General features: G+C 41.2%; 1 protein-coding gene across 2 annotated transcripts in view; it reads right to left on the bottom strand.

The window, feature by feature from the left end:
* The window catches only part of BICC1 (BicC family RNA binding protein 1), a 128,057-nt gene that overhangs the window by 13,408 nt on the left and 96,144 nt on the right, over nt 1-18,505 (bottom strand). For both annotated transcript variants that reach the window (XM_064145140.1, XM_064145141.1), the window contains exons 7-17: nt 17,578-17,772; nt 15,478-15,729; nt 11,653-11,784; nt 9,682-9,868; nt 7,727-7,885; nt 7,145-7,341; nt 6,710-6,851; nt 4,767-4,923; nt 2,616-2,781; nt 793-832; nt 9-163 (exon numbers count right to left, since the gene is read on the bottom strand). In XM_064145140.1, coding sequence (XP_064001210.1) covers nt 9-163; nt 793-832; nt 2,616-2,781; nt 4,767-4,923; nt 6,710-6,851; nt 7,145-7,341; nt 7,727-7,885; nt 9,682-9,868; nt 11,653-11,784; nt 15,478-15,729; nt 17,578-17,772 — 1,782 coding nt within the window. The remainder of the gene's footprint in view (nt 1-8; nt 164-792; nt 833-2,615; nt 2,782-4,766; nt 4,924-6,709; nt 6,852-7,144; nt 7,342-7,726; nt 7,886-9,681; nt 9,869-11,652; nt 11,785-15,477; nt 15,730-17,577; nt 17,773-18,505) is intronic.

Below are 18,505 nucleotides of genomic sequence, written 5' to 3'. Positions count from 1 at the left end.
TTGTATACCTCGTATGTAGTTGTCATAGAAGGCTTGTACGATACATGATTCGCTCTTCTTAGTTCCTTGATAGTTTCTGCAGGCATAGATTTGGAGAATCCCAAACCACTCCAAGTATTTGTTGGTGTTCTCACTTCTGTTACAACTGGCTTCTTTAACATAGCTGAAAAAGAGACATATCAGTGAAGGTACTGAGATGATAATCCTGAAGTCATGTACGCTATCAGACTTCAAGCCACCAGATGGTCAAGTCTAAACCCTTCCAGTTGCTACAGAGCTTTAATACTACCCTTCCTTGAGATAATTTACTTTGTCAGAAGACATTTAAACCCCACAGGCCCACAAGAAGCCAAAAGACTTTCATCTGTTTCTGAAAGAGGTTTTTCTGATTTTCTTTTGCTGTAGATGTATTTAGTTTGTTTTCCAACAGGGTCAAAAACAGAGTTAAGTCCATTATCAATTCTTTAACTTAATTTATCACTGAAATTAAGAGCAACTTCACTAATTTAACATAGACATTAAAGTTTAATTTGCCTCCAAACAAAACCAGTGTTACAGCTATGAGGCCTCATTTGCATCACACAGAGGGCATCCCATCTGCAAGTTGTTTATACTTTATTTCATACTCTGTTGCTATTAAGAAATTTTTGGAACATGAAACCTTAACCACAAATGTTTCACTATCAGTTTTAGGTTTGATTAAAAAAGAAAAACTCAGCTGACAAAACAACCTTCAGAAGATTCTTTCATGTGTGTGCTAAACTTTTTGGAAGTCACTGTTTATCCACGTACCTTTGGTTGCTAGTAGCTTCTTCTGTTCGTAGTCAAATGCCTAAAAATTAAACAGGCAGAAGGTAGCTTAATGGCCATTCTACCTAAGTGTAGTTTCAGTAGTCAGCACTTCAGAAAAACAAAGGTTTTTAGAAGTGGTCAGTGAGTATATCTAGGAGAAACCTGAAGTACAGCACAGTGATTTGATTGTGGTCCAGTAGGAGCCGCAAAGTGCTCACTCAAACAGAAAAAGGTTTAAAGTGACTATGTGATACCCATTTGAGTGAGGCTGCAGCAGCATTTACAGACTGTTTAGGCTGAATGTTTTTTATTACAATATTTTTCAAGCATAGCTTCTTGTGCTAGTCTGAAGCTAGCTAGGTGGTTTTGGTGAGAAGAATTAGATTACAGGCTGTTAAAAGGAAACAACGGTTATGTCAACTCCACTCATAGGCTTGCTGAGATGTGTAAGAACAGGAACATATGTAGAGATACCAGAGTTGCTCTTTGTCTCTGAGGCTGCATGAACTTCTCTCTGACCTAACTTGCTGCCTGACTTATCTGTCTGCTTCCTAATCCCCTTGGCCAACCCTTCAAACTCACCCTGAATGTAAGGCAAAGTCTGGGGTAAGGTAGAGGGGTGGGAAGAAGGTGGAAGGGTGGCTAGGAGCCCCTCCTGGGGGCTCAGGTTTCTGGAAGGGCTGTTGTGTTTCTTTAATATCTTTTTAACTTGCATGTTTCTGTATATATTGTAAACATCCACTGGTATATTGTGCTAAGCTGTAAGTATAAAACTTCATTCAATTTCCTGCAGCTGAGTCTAGTTTGGGTGATTTTTCTTAAGTGTGTGTGGGGCAGGTAACACCCAAACCACCACAATCATCAGTCCCTATTAACTTTAAACATTACTTCAGTACAAAAAAGGTAATATGTATATTAGACAGCAAATCTAGGTACTACAGGCATTTTTAATCATCTTTCAAATCCACTTCTTTGCCATGCACATTTCTAAATGGAAAAGTTTTGAGCCAATTTGAAAAAGCAAAGAAAGTGGTACTGGTGCCACTTAAGGCAATGAAAGATTTGAATTTTAAATATCCCTGGTTAAGTAACTTTGAATTATGGATTAGTAAATCTAACATGCAAAGCCATAAAAAAAACCACCCAACAAACCAAAATCAAGGTAGTGTTTAGCCTGAAGTATTAAAATACACTACTTGGAATAACTGGAAGAATAGCTAAGGAAATGGGCTGCAAAACACTAACCTTAGTCTCGTCCCACTACTCCATGTTGATCTGTACTTAAAGCTACTCTCTTACTACTACTTGGCAATCAAAGGTGTCTATAAGAATGTGGAAGTAGTTGATAGCATAGTAGTGAACTGTAGTTAATGAAGTAGGAACAGTGCAAGAGAAAAAACAAAGGAGAACATGCACAGATCCACAGCTGTAAAGCAATGCCAGCATAGCTACTGCAGTAAATCTCCCTTTATAGGAGCCTGAAGCAGTGCTGAGGCTGCTAATGAAAAGTTGTCAAAGTGTCTTCTGCACATGCAATTCTCCCTTCTCAAAGCAGTATTGTTTTTAAACAAAGAAATGATGCCTGTGTAGACTAACACAGCCATTCATTGTACTTAGTTTTATTGTTCAACAGAAGGATGAGGGCTTGGTTTTCCTCAAGACTTAGGTGATAACTTTCAGCTGAAGAGCGGTTCACAGCTTTGTTGTGAAATTTTTTCCACTCAGGCAAGTCAGCCTAGTAGTCAACAGTTACTTTTTCATTCCATGGCAATTTCACTTTGTCAGCTTTTGTGCTAGGTTTGGGTTGATTCAGACAAATGTACCTGCATGTTTACATATGACGGCTGTGGAGCCAGACGTGCTCTTTCAGAGTTCTGCTGGGCAGCTGCTGCTCGCTCTGCTGCCCTTTCACTTCCAGGAGCCTTTTTATCAGCCATGGGACTTTCAGGGGCACTTAACTCTGCATCTGAGAGTAGCCTCTCCGCAGTACTGTGGAGGTAAAATCAGGATTAACTCCAGTCCTCTTTTTCACATGCAGACTTTGTTAATTGCAAAGTGGCAATTTTAATAACTGAGCCTTAGCCTGAGAAGTTTGGCAGCAAAATTCAAGAAATATCATTTTGGATCAGAGAACCACAGAGTGGCAGGAGTTGGAAGGCACTTCTGGAAACTCTCTAGTCCAACTCTCTTGCCAAAGCAGTAGTGCCTGGATCGGGTTGCAGAAGAACACATCCAGGCAGGCTTTGAAAGTCTCCAAAGGAGACCCAACCACCTCTCTGGGCAGCCTGTTCTATTAATAAGCACTGATAAGATCCCCTCTCAGTCTTCTCTTCCGCAGGCTCAACAGCCACGGGTGTATCAGTCTCTCCTTTTAAGTGACATGCTCTGGTGCCCTGTTTGTTCTCACCTCCCTCTGTTGGACTCTCTTAAGTACTTTCACTATCCTTGAACTGGGGAGCCCAGAATTGGTCACCATACTGCACTTTCCACTTCATCAGGGCACAGTACAGGGGAAGAAGAACCTGCCCATGACCAGCTGGCCACGTGACTCTTAATGCACCCCAGGAGACTTGGCCTTACTGGCCGTGAGGGCACACTGCTGGCTCATGGTGAACATGTCCACCATTCTGGTGTGTCAGTCACTCCTCCTAGGTTTCTATCATCAGCAAACTTTGAGAACACTGTTCTGCCAGCCACGGGGCTGATGAATGCTGAACAACACTGGACCCACAGCCTCCACTAGCCACAAGTCTCCAGCTAGACACTACACCACTCATCACAACTGTCTGTGCTCTGTCACGCAATCAGTTCCAACCTACTTGATGCTCCACTCATCTAATTTACACCTGCTAAGCTTACCTATGAGGATGTTATGGTACATAGTGTCAAAAGCCACTGCTCTCCCCTCATCTACCCAGGCAGTCACACCATCACAGAAGCTATCAGATTGGTCATGCATGATTTTCCCTTCATGAATCCATGCTAGCCATCAGGAATAGTCTCCTTTTCTACCATGTTTAAGCCTTTCTTAGGCCAACTGTTCTAATGCTGATAGTAGTAGGACAAAGACAGATGCAAAATGAGGACTAAGAAAGGTAATGGGGGTCCTACTTGCTTTTAGAGCTTCAGTAATTGAAATTCTTACATGCTAAAGCATGTCTTAATTTAAGTTTATCTTGCTAATAATCTCCCACATTTTATTTCTATGCTAAGAAAGTATCAACTCTTACTTCAGAGTGAAGTCAGTGTTTGAGATGCTGTAGACTACTCCAGGAAAACATTCTAAGGAAAACTGAGCACTACATTCTCAACAAAAGAACAAAACATACAAACAATCATCTGACAAACAACTGAGTCTGATTAGCAGGAATCCTTGGATATATAAACTGTGAAAGCAAAAATAATGAAATACACATCACAGCTTTAACAGTGTAAATAAATGAGGTAAGAGAAAATATGCATCTGAAAGCAGTGACGATAAACAGTTCCCTAAAGGAACAGTGAAAACACTAATTCAAGTAGATTGGTCAAAACATTGTGTTAATCACAAAACCTATGCTGCCAAAACATATTATGATTCAAAAGAGCCTATCCCACTGCTGGTTTATTGAAAAAAATCCCAATAAGCAAACAAGTCCTTGAGCCAAGTGTTTGAGAACATGCTGTTACACCCTGAATATCAGTTTTCTAAGAAGAAAACAGACTCAGGTACATATAAAAGGAAAACTGCTCAGTGGTTTGTGAGAGAGGAAAGGCTCTTTTGAGTAAAATATTTAGGCTATACAAAAAGCATGCAAGCTTTGCAATTATCAAACTGGGGAGTACACTAATGCCCCATGTGACTAAAAACCAAGCTGAACTTAAATTGGTTCTTTCAGCATCTTATGACTGAACCATCCCTTCCCAGCTACAAAACCATCACGTTTTTTGCATGGTGAAAGTGTCATTATTCTGTAGTTGTACATTTAACTTACTGTAAGTGAGAGTTTTTGGTGCCTTGCAGTAATTCAACTGTTTGTCTCTTAGCGCAGGCCTGTTTGGAAGAGCTCATCATCTGCTTCAGATCACTGGTATTTGCTGAATGGGATGGACTTCTTGGCATGCCCACTTCCACAAAAGCATCATTGCAACCTGGGAGACCAATAAAGAGAGCACTGAAACAAAAGATCTCTGATCTCCTAGTGAACTTAATGAGTGAAGGACAACTACAGAAGATAATCTGCCTTTCACCCCCTCAGAGAACTATTTCATATTCAGTTTAAATAAACCTTGCCAGGTGCTCAGATGGATGATTTCTGCTAGAGTAAAAGCTCTCATTTTTATGTTCAAATATCTGCAGAACATCTTTTTACAAATATTCATCACTTTAGTTGGGCAATGAACCTTCAATGCAAATTAGTCTACAACTACCTGAAGGGAGGTTGTAGCCGGGTGGGGGTTGGTCTCTTCTCCCAGACAACCAGCAATAGAACAAGGGGACACAGTCTCAAGTTGTACCAGGGGAGGTCTAGGCTGGATGTTAGGAGGAAGTTCTTCACAGAGAGAGTGATTGGCATTGGAATGGGCTGCCCAGGGAGGTGGTGGAGGCACCGTCCCTGGAGGTGTTCAAGAAAAGCCTGGATGAGGCACTCGGTGCCATGGTCTAGTTGACTGGATAGGGCTGGGTGATAGGTTGGACTGGATGATCTTAGAGGTCTTTTCCAACCTGGTTGATTCTACGAAATGACTACAACTCTTTAGTAAGAGTATCTGCATGGGAAACAAGGCCTTTACACATTTGCTCAGCTCTGAAGTGGAACTGTCTTTCCAGCCCTTCAAGGATGACCAGAAGAGCTTCAAAAAGGAAATAACTGAAATGCTGTTATGAAACATGCAGATATGTTTGGCAGCATCATCTAGACCTGATTTTCTGCAACAACCTTCTCAAAGGTATTGATTCTTTTTTAACACTGAAAAGCAAAAAAATATATATTTTTGTTTAAACAGGCAGAGATTGTTTTAAACAATGAAGCTAAGCTGCTGTAAAAGATAATAAAATGTTCTTTAGGTTATTTACTCCCTAAGAGCAGAGAGAAATAAGATGTCATGGGCACATTTATATTTACTTAAGCTGTGACCAAAACAGCTTGGATACTTCTTCTGTTCACTTTGACATTAAATCAGGAAGATCCAGCAAGATCTTCCTGTGACATGGTTGCAAAAGCAATGCATGGGCAATATTTTATGAACTGTATACAGTGTGGTGGTTTGGGTGTTACCCCCCCCCACACACTTTAGAAATCACCCAGACTAGACTCAGCTGGCTCTGGAAATTGAATGATGCTTATTACTTGCAGCTTAGCACAATATACAAGCAGATATTTACAGTATATACAGTTATATACAGAAACATACAAGGTAAAAGGTAATACAGAAACACAACTCTCCTCTCAGAAACCTGAGTCCCCAGAAGAGGCTCCCAACAGCTCTTTCACTTTCTCCCACCCCTCTACTTTATCCTAGATGTTGCCTTGCACCCAAGGAAGAATAGAGGGTTGTCCATGGGGGTTAGGAAGCAAGTGGATTAATCAGGTCAGAGAGAGAGAAATGCAGCTCTAAGACTGGACAGAGAGCAACTCCCGACAACCTTATATATGTTTGGATTCAGCTACATGGATTGCTTGGCTAAGAAGAGTCAAAGTCGGCTCATAGAGACCATTATCAGACAGTTGCTAGAGGAATTAGGAATGACACAGCAGCAGGGCATGCAGCTTTGGTGGTCAGGAAGGGATTGAGATGTAAGTAGACATGACCGTTGTTCCCCTTTCTCAGCCTGTAATCTAGTTCTTCTCACCAAAACACTCTACCTAGCTGCAAACTAACCTAACAGACTGCACTAATGCTACTAGGCAGAAAGGATAAAACATCAAAATCTTACCTTCTGCATTATTTGACTTGGCAGCTACTTGTTCTGCGGCACCATGAGTACTTGTTTGTCTTACTGGATCACTGTGGTTTGTGCTCAACACATTTTCTCCTAGTGATGTGGCAGACAGGGCAGCATACTTGATACTTGAGGTCTGAAATGATCATTGAAAACCACTGAAGGGATTGTTATGATTAAGGAAATAATGAAAGAATTTCCCTTCCCTATCTCTGCAGGAGAACAAGAAATTAATTCCTGACATAGGAAGACAATATGATTCAGTGTTTCATTTTTCCATCTTTAAGTCATGTTTTGAAAACATCACTGTTTTACTTCTAAACTTAGCAGCCTTCAGAACCTACTAATACAGTCAGTTTTCTCTTCCAGATTTTCTTAGTAGAGGTCTAGTACAAACAGATGTGGTGCTCCAGAGATAACTCTGCTTACCTTTACATGACCATTTAAAGAAGGTGAACATTTTTTACTCTCTGATGGCATGCCATTAACATGGACTTCAACAGGAGTCAGGCCTGGTGGAGGAGAAGGAGTGTTCTGACCGTAGTTAGGTACTCCAGACAACAGAATACTAGTTAAAGTTGCTTGGGCAGTGGATGGTATCATTAGGTGTGGAATAGCAGAAAAACCTGCAACAAGATGTAGTTCAATAAAAAGCCTAAGTGGAACATGACCCTCTCATGTATTATAGTACTTCACCAAAGTCTCTCCCGTCACCTATCTTTGATACAGCACTACCCAAGTTTCCCATGCCAAAACTTAACCTAGCTTTGCTTTATCTAACCATTACTTTGTAGGTTAATGTAGTTTTCCATACAAATCAGATGAAAACATGCATGCACCAGCGTGTCATAAGTTCTCATTAAGTTATAACTGAAATCCAGATATTCATCTGTGCTACAATAAAATCAAGAATTAAGGTTCTGAACAATGAATCATTCCAACCTTTTCAATTGTCATTCTAATGACTTAGTGCTGCACAGTACATTTAACTCACATTTAACTTCTACCAACCTGTGGCATTTGTGTTAGCAAGAGATGTTGCCCACAACGTGGGACTATGTGTGCCCGAACTTGGACTCTGCAAGGGACTCACAGAGCTATTAAGAGCATTCAGCAGTGAGTTTGGAGCAGTTGAGGTGTTGACTGACAGGGCTGTTGGACCTAAAAGGCCTAAAAAAAAACCCACACATTAAGTGAATATTTAGCTAAAACTTACAGGAAAACATTTTTCACAAAGGTATTAAACCCAACCAAAACCTCACTAAACTGTCCCAGCATAGATTCCACAAACAATTTTAACATTAAACCTGTGAATTTGATGCACAGAGTACATTAAGAACATACTTGTTCTCAAAGTGGGAATCCTGTGCCCAAGAAGAACTGGAACATCTTTTATGTCTTTCTACTGGACTCTGCTGCTATAGTAACAAGCTTCTCTTCTCTTAAACATGTTTATTAGGTGACGGAATTAGAGGAAATCACCTGAAATTCTGCCAGGGGAAGTTTGGGTTGTAAATGAGGAAAACTTTACTGGAAGAGTGGTCAGGCATTGGAACAGGCTGCCCAAGGAGGGGGTGGTGTCACCATGCCTGAAGGTGTTCAAGAAATGTGTGGACATGGCATATGGGGACATGGTTTAATGGCCATGGTGGTGGTGAATTGATGGTTAAACTTGATGATCTTGGAAATCTTTACCAAACCAAACAAGCCTTCACCCCACCATCTCCTCTACTCTTTCTGTCAGATGGAAGACAATAAAACAACTGCACCACAAAACCTTACTTTCATTTCAGACATTTTCTCAGAAGCTATTTGAATGAACTACTTCCACACTGGGAACTAGTCAATTTTTTAAGGTATCTTCAATACTGATTGCAAATCATTCCCCAAAGGCTCGTTCTTAATAAAGCATTGCCTCAAACCAGTTCTTCATGCAAAAGCATTTACAGGGCATTATACTTTAAAGAGGTACAAAAATTCCAACCCTATCCCAATGTACAGACATGGCCAGAAAGATAATGAAAGCAGCACTAGAATTAGTCATGTGGCACAATTACATGGGCCTGAGTGACTCCCAATAAAGCATGTAACACAGAAGTATGGAGCACTCCTGGGAAGTATGATGGTTACATGAGAATTCTGTCAAGATTTGTCACCAAGTCCTTCTGGGGTTGTTTGGTTTCCTAAACATTTCTGATAAGGTATTTGAAGAACTTGAAAACAACACAGTGCTTCCACTCTGGTCTGTGTGCTGCTTCTATAAAGTTACATGAAGATAGAAGGCTCATACATTTCTGTCCTAAATTCAATATTGAGAAGTAATCTATAAAGTAGTAGCATGTGTTGAGTTACAGCAAGAGAGAGGCAGAACAGAATCATTGAATCAACCAGGTTGGAAGAGACCTCCAAGATCATCCAGTCCAACCTAGCACCCAGCCCCATCCAGTCAACTAGACCATGGCACTAAGTGCCTCAGCCAGGCTTTTCTTGAACACCTCTAGGGACAGTATTAGCTATGTTAACTTTCGTGGTACTACTGACAGGCTGAAGTACCTAAGCTCAGGGCAGTATTGTCAAAGAAAGAAACTTTGATTGAAAAAGATTCTTCTGCAAGTCACAAAACCAATATCCCACTTCACCTAGGGGGGTGCAACTAGATGATCTTTAAGGTCCCTTGCAACCTAAAGCATTCCATGAATCTATGAACCCATACTTCCCCTTTCATCTGAATGGTTTATGAGCTTCCAGCAGCTTTTCTGCAGAGATCAGATAGGCACCTGATCATGGAAGTCTCATACAACACACCCTTAAAGAAACAGGTGTTCCTGGAATTCTCTAATGCTTTAACACAATTCCTTACGCAAAACATATTAAGTCCTTTTTTTCAGTGCGAGTTGCTTAATTGGAAACAAATATATATATGAAAAAAAAAAAAGATGTATATATGTAAAAAATATAATGCATACCAAGCCCAGTGAGTCCTAGTCCTGCTGAGGACAAGATATCCAAACCAGAACAAGACAGACCAACATGGCAGGAGACAGCAGCAGGACTCGACGCTATGGCCACTCCACTACTATCAAGTCCTAAGAGACATTTCCTTGCCTCATACATGTTTAAGGCATTTCGTTCAACACTTTTTACAATCACAGACTGTACAGGAAAAAAGCAAAAGGGGAAAAACTATTGAGTAACACAACCACATAACACAGATCTGCAACATACAACTCCTCCTAATATGGCGTCACAGCTGTCAACAGCCTGTCAGAGAGCAGAAAGTCTGTCAGCAGCTCTTCACATTCAGTAGCCTTGATAAGCTCAGGGATTTTATATGCACTTCAGAATGAGGAAAGACCTTTCTGTCTAAGAATAATAACTATTATACTTTGATTCCTATTTGGTATATGTAACTTGGGAGCTTGCTAAATAAGCAAAGCCAAGCTCCTTAGAAGCTTCCCCACCACAGAAGTTGTGATGGGAAAGTATTTGCTCCATGGTTGTGAGGTGAAGCCTGATGAATGTATTTTGTGATCATGGACTTTCCTATGGACTATGGAAGATGAAGTGTCAGAAAAATCCCCAGCTCTTTCAAAAACAGTAGGGGAGAGACCTGCAGGACATGACTGGTGATGCTGCACCTTGAATCCTGGGTTCACTTTTGCGTCACTCATTCCAAGAAGGACATTGAAGTGTTGGACCAAGTCCAGAGAAACAAAAACGGAGAAGGCTCCAGAGCACAAATCTTGTGAGGAGCAACTGCAAGGAACTGAGGTTAAGCCTGGAGAAGAGGAGGCTGGGAGGAAACCTTGTCAGTCCCTGAAAGGAGGGAACACCCAGATTGGGGTTGGTCTCTTCTCCCAGGTAACAAGTGACATAACAAAAAACTGCCTCGAGTTGTGTCAAGGGAGCTTTAGACCAGACATTAGGAAGAAAAAAAATAATAAATCTTTTCACTGAAAGGGCTGCCAAACCCTAGGACCAGGCTGCCCAGGGCAGTGGTACAGTCCCCATCCTTGAAGGGTTCTAACAGCTGTGAGGATGTGGTGCTGAGGGACATGGTGTAGCAGCAGACTTGGTAGCGTTAACAGCTGGGACTCCATGATCTTACAGCCTAAACAATTCTATGGAGAAAAATCTGGAAGTGAAACAGCAATTAAAACCTCTTCTCCCCTTTTAGCTGAGGTCAATTCCTTAACATGGACAAGAAAAAGAAGTTTGGATTAGCTATTAAACTCACAGCTGCCTGAGAATAAATTAACAAAAGCCTAGAAAAATTTAAACAAAAAGTTACGTTTCTTGTACAGTCTCTACAAAATGTTTATTTGTATTGATTTTAGGTATTCCTACACTGAGAACCTTCTTTATTAACACAATGGCATGCTTACTTAATATTTTGCAATCTTTGTTTGTCATGGCATTACATACAACATGGATAATTGTGGGAGTCACCAACCCATAATTGCCTGATTATTTTACAGCGAACATCTCCCACTGAGTATTTTGTAATTCCATTTGTTGTGGTTCTTTTCTACATCTTATGCAGAACACAGCCAGACCTCACTAGTCTTTTTTCTGTTTGTTTAGTTCTGATTGCTAAGAAGCACTGCAGTTACGTGGGGGCGCTGCAATTTAAGACTAACCACTTTAAAAACAAATCAAGAGTAGTTCTTAGATATAATTTGTCCCATAATTGATTTATTTTATCAGTATATTGGACACAAAAGCTCAGCACTGTATTGCCAAGCATTTAATGAAAGCCCAACTGCTTTAAAGGAGAGCTGTTGCAACACTTAAACGGATACTTCAAGCAGAAGATACACATGCCTTTTACAAGTTTATGATCCATTAAGTTAAGGAGGAGGACCAAACATGTCAACTTGTCAGCTCTGAAAAGCTGTCATGAAAACTTCAAAATTATACATTAGCTTTTCACCAACCTTGCTTGGTTGCTTTGGCTTTGGCTTAATGCTTATGAAGACATCTAGCTGCTCCATCAGCTGTGCTACAAACTGTGGATTGACTTCAATTTCTTCTTTCATATCAAACATGAGCACAAGAGGAAGGCAACCCTAAAAAGACAAGACACAAAATTTTGTTAAGACTTACAACCTACCTTTTTCCTATGAAAGCATCTAATAACCTACATGGTGATACAGTAAGTTCAGAAAAATACAGCAATGATGAAATTTAAAGTCAAGTAATTTCCTTGCATGCAAGAATAGAGTTGTATCTTTCCACTCGAGGATTCTGAACCAACAGCTTGGCAGTAAAAGGGTAAAACGATTTGTGGACTACTTGACATTCCACCAGCACATACATACTCTGCATTAGCTATTTATGCAGAATTAGAGGGGTCCAGAGGACTCAAATTCAGAAACCATTATTCCTACTAAATCATAGAATCAACCAGGTTGGAAGAGACCTCCAAGATCATCCAGTCCAACCTAGCACCCAACCCTACCCAGTCAACTAGACCATGGCATTAAGTGCCTTATTCAGGGACAGTGACTCCACCACCTCCCTGGGCAGCCCATTCCAATGGCAAATCACTCTCTCTGTGAAGAACTTCCTCCTATCTTGTCATGAACTGATAGCAGGATCCTCACACACTCCAACGGCTTATGCTAAACTATGTTTCAGATAAAGAAACAAGTCTGAAAGAAGTCATGTGTAAGCACCACTGCAAAAGCCTTAACTTTCTACCTTTCTCTTCCCCTGTCCTAGATCACATAGATATTATCTAGTTAGATGGATGTTGTCACTGTAATACTTGAAATGCTAAAACTGAATTTAAGAAGTGGCCCTGAAAAAGGCCCAAACCCAAGAAATGAGAGAAACCTCAGTGGTCACAGAATAGCTAGAAATTATTAGATTGTAGCCTTTACTTTTGTTGTGTTATAAGAGGGAAAAGTCAGTGAAAACAAATCCTATTTTTTAATGAATTTAAATTCACCAGGAAAAAAAGCCAACACAGTAAGATACATTTGCTTCAGAATGAAAAGCAAATTGGTGTATTTATTCTTCAGAACACTAGTTCATTTCATTTTATGTTTAAATAGCACTTCTCAACAGTACCATCTACAGCTATACAGTACTTACAATCCCACATTAAACTAACTTAAAGCAAGGCATCTTATATGGATTCACTTCATCTTATATATATTCACTTCCAGAAGATTGAAAAATCCAATTTAACTCTCACAAAACAAAGTTGTTTGGGAAGAACTGTTATGAATAAAATCTACTGAAAAATACTGAAATCATTACTCAATAATTTTACAGTAACAGAGCCACTGAGAGGGGCTCATCCAATCCATCCTTGCCTTTTTCAAGTGCTTTACCAAAAAAAGTTACAGGAAGCAGTATTGGGAAGTCTCACCAAAAGCTAACAAGGAAAACAGAAAAATCAGGTTTTGTAAGCATATTAAATTGGTTTTTACACAAGTCTTCATTATTGTATCTTTAGAATACCTACATGATGAAGTTAAGAAGAACAGACCAAAAAAAGGTGTTTGACAGCAAGTGAATAAAAGACAAGTTCTCAATGTCTTCTTGAACTCAGAATTGTGCACTCCTCATTGTTATATGCAAACCTACCAAAAAAGTCTCAGTATGTTTTAGTGACAATCAAAACACACCTGAAACCACGGAGTCTGGGCTGAGGAGAAGATGTAGAACTTCTAACACTTGTTTTATGTACTGGAAGCAATAGTTTCAGGACATGTAGTGCAAGAGTTGAAACACACCAAGGCTTCCAGTCAGTACAGCTCTTACAGGGTAATATAGTATGCCACTCACATCCACTAAGTTGTACTGATGTGTTTGGAATTAAATCCAACTGCAAAACTTAAAAGGAATGGCCCTCACACAATTCTAAGTTTCTAGAATGAAGGTGTAAGCCACATGATGGCTCAATGCATTTGCTTCCACTTGATAAATATCCAGAAACATACAACTTGAGTCTTACCAAGGAACTATCCTCAATAAAGTTATCTCCTAGTATTTTGAGACTGTAACATCCTAGAATCTAAAAGTCACGAATACAAATGCATAAACAGAAAGGCAATGTGCTTTTGCTTTCCACTATACACCAAGATACAGTGCCATTTAAGAGACATGCATTTCTGGAACTTAATGGTATTATGGTAGGGAGGTCATGAATGTCCCCTCCCCAAAGGTGTTCAAGGCCAGGCTGGATGAGGCTCTGAGTGATCTGACCTAGTTGAAGGTGTCCACTCATGATGAAGGGGTGCTGGAACTAGATAATCTTTCAGGTGCCTTCCAGTCTAAACCATTCCATGAATCTACAGTTTATCCTGATACCAGCTTTGAATTAGACTTCGATTCAATCCTCCCACTTATTTATAAGTGTCCATACACATAAACCTATGTACAAACATTAGTACTACAACAATGCCTGTCCTAGGCCTTGTGTCTGCTATTGATAGATAATTGGTAGTTAGTGAGATGTTTTGCCATTGGAATGGGCTGCCCAGGGAGGTGGTGGAGTCAGTGTCCCTGGAGGTGTTCAAGAAAAGACTGGCTGAGGCACTTCGTGCCATGGTCTAGTTGACTGGCTAGGGCTGGGTGCTAGGTTGGACTGGATAATCTTGGAGGTCTCTTCCAACCCGACTGATTCTATGAAAGTTAAAGACTCCTGCGAGGTTTAAAGAGTGTATAGGGTTAATACTCCTGGGGGAGTAACCCTGAACCTGACCCTAGGGGTCTTGGCCCCTCCCCAGGGGTGGGCCACACTCCAGGTGATGGTTAGCCCACTCCCCCCACTTCCTGTGGTATAAAAAAAAACAATGACAAGGTAACCACAGGGAATCAAACTCATGGACCTCTGCACAGCAGGAGCAGGAACTTTGCCTCAGTGGTAGAATTCTCACCTGCCATGCAGGAGACTCAGGTTTGAATCCCAACCAATGCACCTAAGAAGGGGAGCGAAGTGAGAGAGAGAGAGAAAAAGACCCAGAAGCAGGAAAGCTCCTGTCTTTTATACCACAGGAAGTGGGGGGAGTGGGCTAACCATCACCTGGAGTGTGGCCCACCCCTGGGGAGGGGCCAAGACTCCTAGGGTCAGGTTCAGGGTTACTCCCCCAGGAGTGTTAACCCTATACATTAGCAATATGACAAATATCTGTAATGAAAAAGAAAATACTTAGCACCATAACTCATTACAAGAAGACCTCACAGTACTGAGGCTACAGTGCTAGAAGACTAAAGAGTAGTATTTTCCTATAGCTTCCCAGTTTCCTTGAAAATTGGACTACATAGGAACCAAGAAATTCCTGCCACTTCCTGCCAAAAGAAACCTCCCCAGCATGGAAAAGGTAGGTTGGCAAAATGAAACAAACTACTCAACAACAGATACCTCCAAAACATTGCAGTGATATTACCCACCTCGTTTTCCAAAACATTATACCAGAGATTACAAGTATTTTGGATAAACACAAACTTTCACAAGACTCTGGCAAAATGAGAGATCTCACAACTGAATCAGCTTTTTTGTAATGTGAACAGTGATCCTTTCTCTCTAAAGCTAACTGCCACTTTATTCATATATATATATATTCAGAATGACCTCATTTTCCATCATCTGGCATTTTTTTTTCCAAGGAAGCTTTACCAAAAAGTATCATAGAATGGCCTAGGGTGGAAGGGACCTTAGAGATCATCTACTCCAACCTCTCTGCTGTGGGCATGGACATTTTGTCACTAGACTTGGCTGCTCAAGGCCTCATCCAGCCAGCACTTACCATAAGATATTGCCTGGCAAGACACACAGACTCAATTGTGCCCTGGAGGTAGACAGTGGATTTCTTCTGTGGACTGTTAGGGTCAGGAAAGTGGATCTGAGCACCAGTCCTCTGCATGATATGTTTGACGTTACTGCCATTTCGACCCATCATAAAGAGATGATGCTGCGCTGCAATGTCTAGTTGTGCGCTCACAGGGATTGCAGAGGCCAGGCTCCCAGCTAGGTGTTCCAGAAGCATGGCTGTTCCTTCCTGAGAGAGAGAAATGCAAAGAACTGGTGAAGCAGCGCTCACAGAAGTACGAGACAGTGTTTCAGACTGTTCCATGTCACGCATCCCACACTAAAAATACATTTGTTCCACAAGCTGATTGGTTTGTTGAAGTTAACAGACTGAACTCCAACAACGAGTCCAATTTTATGACCAAATGCAGCGTTTCACCACCATTGTAAAAAGCAGTGAGACAATGGCAAATGGCTTGGTCCCAAGTGACCTTTTCTGTGCTCACAGAATGCCTTAGAGATTATCTACTCCAACCTCCTTGCTTTGGGCAGGGACACCTCTTAACTAGGCTTGGCTGCTCAAGGGCTCATCCAAACTAGCCTTGAATACCCCACAGGAGAAGGCACCCACAATCTCCCTGAGCAGCCTATTCCTGAGTCTCACTATTCTCACCAAGAAGAATTTCTTCCTAAGATCCAGTCTAAACCTACTCTCCCTCAGCTTAAAATGATTCCCCCTTGTCCTGTCACTAGACACTCTTAGGAACAGGGTGTCTTTTGTAATCAAGTCAATAGGAGATTTATCTGGGTAGGTGTACCTGCAAAGTTTGTCTTCCAGTTTTAGCCCAAGATATTCTCCTCAGCATGAGATACACCCATCTGAGACCACAATCTGTCACACTGCCAGTGCTTAATAAGCAAGCTTTTTTATTTTATGAAGATAAATAGGCTCAAGGCAGCTCCTTTACTTGACTGTCAACTTCATATCTCTCAGCACTGGTTTTGCAAGACCAGTTTCATTGACTGTCAGGGGAGCTTTCAAGGTTATGTATTTAGGTGCACACTGGGAAAAATCAAACCATGAAGAAGTCATCGGAGGAGAAGTTTGTAGGGTTTTTTGGAGGGTAGAAGTGAAAGGTATGAGCTATGTTTTGACTTAATAATAGGTACAATTAGCATAATACCTCAGAATTGCTGGAAAGCCAACTGAGTGTGCAAGGGATTAAAAAAGCCCCAACAGATGACAATTTTCAGGTGAATACTGTTAAATCCTAAACTTAAAAATGCAGAAAGAATAGAATGGTTTATAGTGGATAGGACTGCAATGCTCACAGAGTTCCAATAGATCAAATGATCTATACCTCACCTAAACCAGTTTGGAAAAAAACAAACCAGCAAAAATAAATCAAAGAATGACAGAACAAATTGAGTTGGAAGTGACCTCCCAAGGTCAGCTAGTCCAACCCCCACCCCTGTAGCAAGCAGGAACATCCTCTGCTAGATCAGGTTGCTCAGAGCCATGTCCAGCCTGACCTTGAGTATCTCCAAGGAGGGGGCCTCAATTACCTCCCTGAGTAACCTATTCTCAATTACCTCCCTGAGTAACCTATTCCAGTGTTCCACCACGCTCAAGGTAAAGAGCTTCTTCCTAACACTCAATCTAAATCCCCTTTTCTAATTTCAGAACATGGCTTCTCAACTCTATCACTCCAGGCCTTTGGAAACAGTCTCTCTGCAGCCTTCTCCTAGGCCCCCTTCAGGCACTGGAAGGTCACTTAGGTCTCCTTGCAGCCTTCTGTTCTCCAGGCTGAACACCCCCAACTCCCTCAGTCTGTTGTCACAGGAGGGGTGTTCAAAGCCCCGATCATTTTAGTGCCCCTCTCTGCACCCGCTCCATGAGGTCCATGTCCTTCCTGTGCTGAGGGCTTGAAAGCTGGATGCAGCACTCCATGTGAGGGCTCATCAGAACAGAGTAAATCCCTAGGATTCAAAAAGTGATTCTACAACACCACCTACTGAAGAGGCAGGATGCAACATGAGTTAAAAGCTGTTATCTACATTATGAACACGTTTGTGGCCGCTGAAGAGGACACCTTACCTTCACAGCACTAGTGTTATTTTGTGACCCTCTGACAATGACTGTGGCACCATACATTCGAGAGCGTTGTTTAAAGGAAACCAAAATGTTGTAGGTCTCACAAATGTGCTGAATTGTGGGAGAATTAGGATCTGGGATCGGTTGGAGAATTCCGGCAATAGGCAATTCAAACACAAGTACCAATGGAAGCAGCTCCTACAACAACATGGCAAAGTAAATATTGAAAACCAAAGCCACAATCACTGAAAATACAGTTTTTATTACTAGGCAGTGATGATTAAATTAACATAAATCCTCTGCCCAGGATTCATTGACAAAAATATTACCCTGAGTTGGAAAAGGCATTGATTTTTCACAGGAGATATTTGTTTTGCCTAGCCTCTGGTGGTTCGGGGGGTTCCCCCCCTCCAAATAGCAGGATCTTTTGCAACTAAGTAGCAACAATTAAGCCAGGCTCTTCTCCATACTAATGTGCATTAACTGCTTCCATGCTGCCCTGGGTTAGGCTGGATCTCTCTGCCAGTAAACTCACTAAAGCATGGATTTTTTGGGAAGTCAGGAAAAAAGAAATTTGTATTTCTTATAAGTTAAAACTAAATATAGCAGTGGAAAGAGAATAAACTACTACAGAAATATAATAACCTTAAGGAAGATGGGGAAGGGGTCAAGCGGCAGCAAAGCAGCAGCAGCCTAACAGTGGCAGGGCAGATAGCAGTGGGCACAGCAGAAGCAGCAAGGGCAAGGCACAAACTGTGCTTCCAGACAAAGCTCTTGATGCTCTAATGAAATCATATTCACTTATCCATTGTTGCCATTATATGGCCCATCCCTAGAATGTTCACTGCTCCACTTGGAGCTTCCATGTCTAAGTTTCTTTGTTCTGATTTTTTTTTTAATGTCTGGGCTAGAAATCTAGCTCAAATGGCCA

This window comes from Pogoniulus pusillus, chromosome 6 (assembly GCF_015220805.1).
Source record: "Pogoniulus pusillus isolate bPogPus1 chromosome 6, bPogPus1.pri, whole genome shotgun sequence".
Taxonomy (NCBI): Eukaryota; Metazoa; Chordata; class Aves; order Piciformes; family Lybiidae; genus Pogoniulus; species Pogoniulus pusillus.
This window is presented reverse-complemented; position numbering and strand designations above follow the sequence as displayed.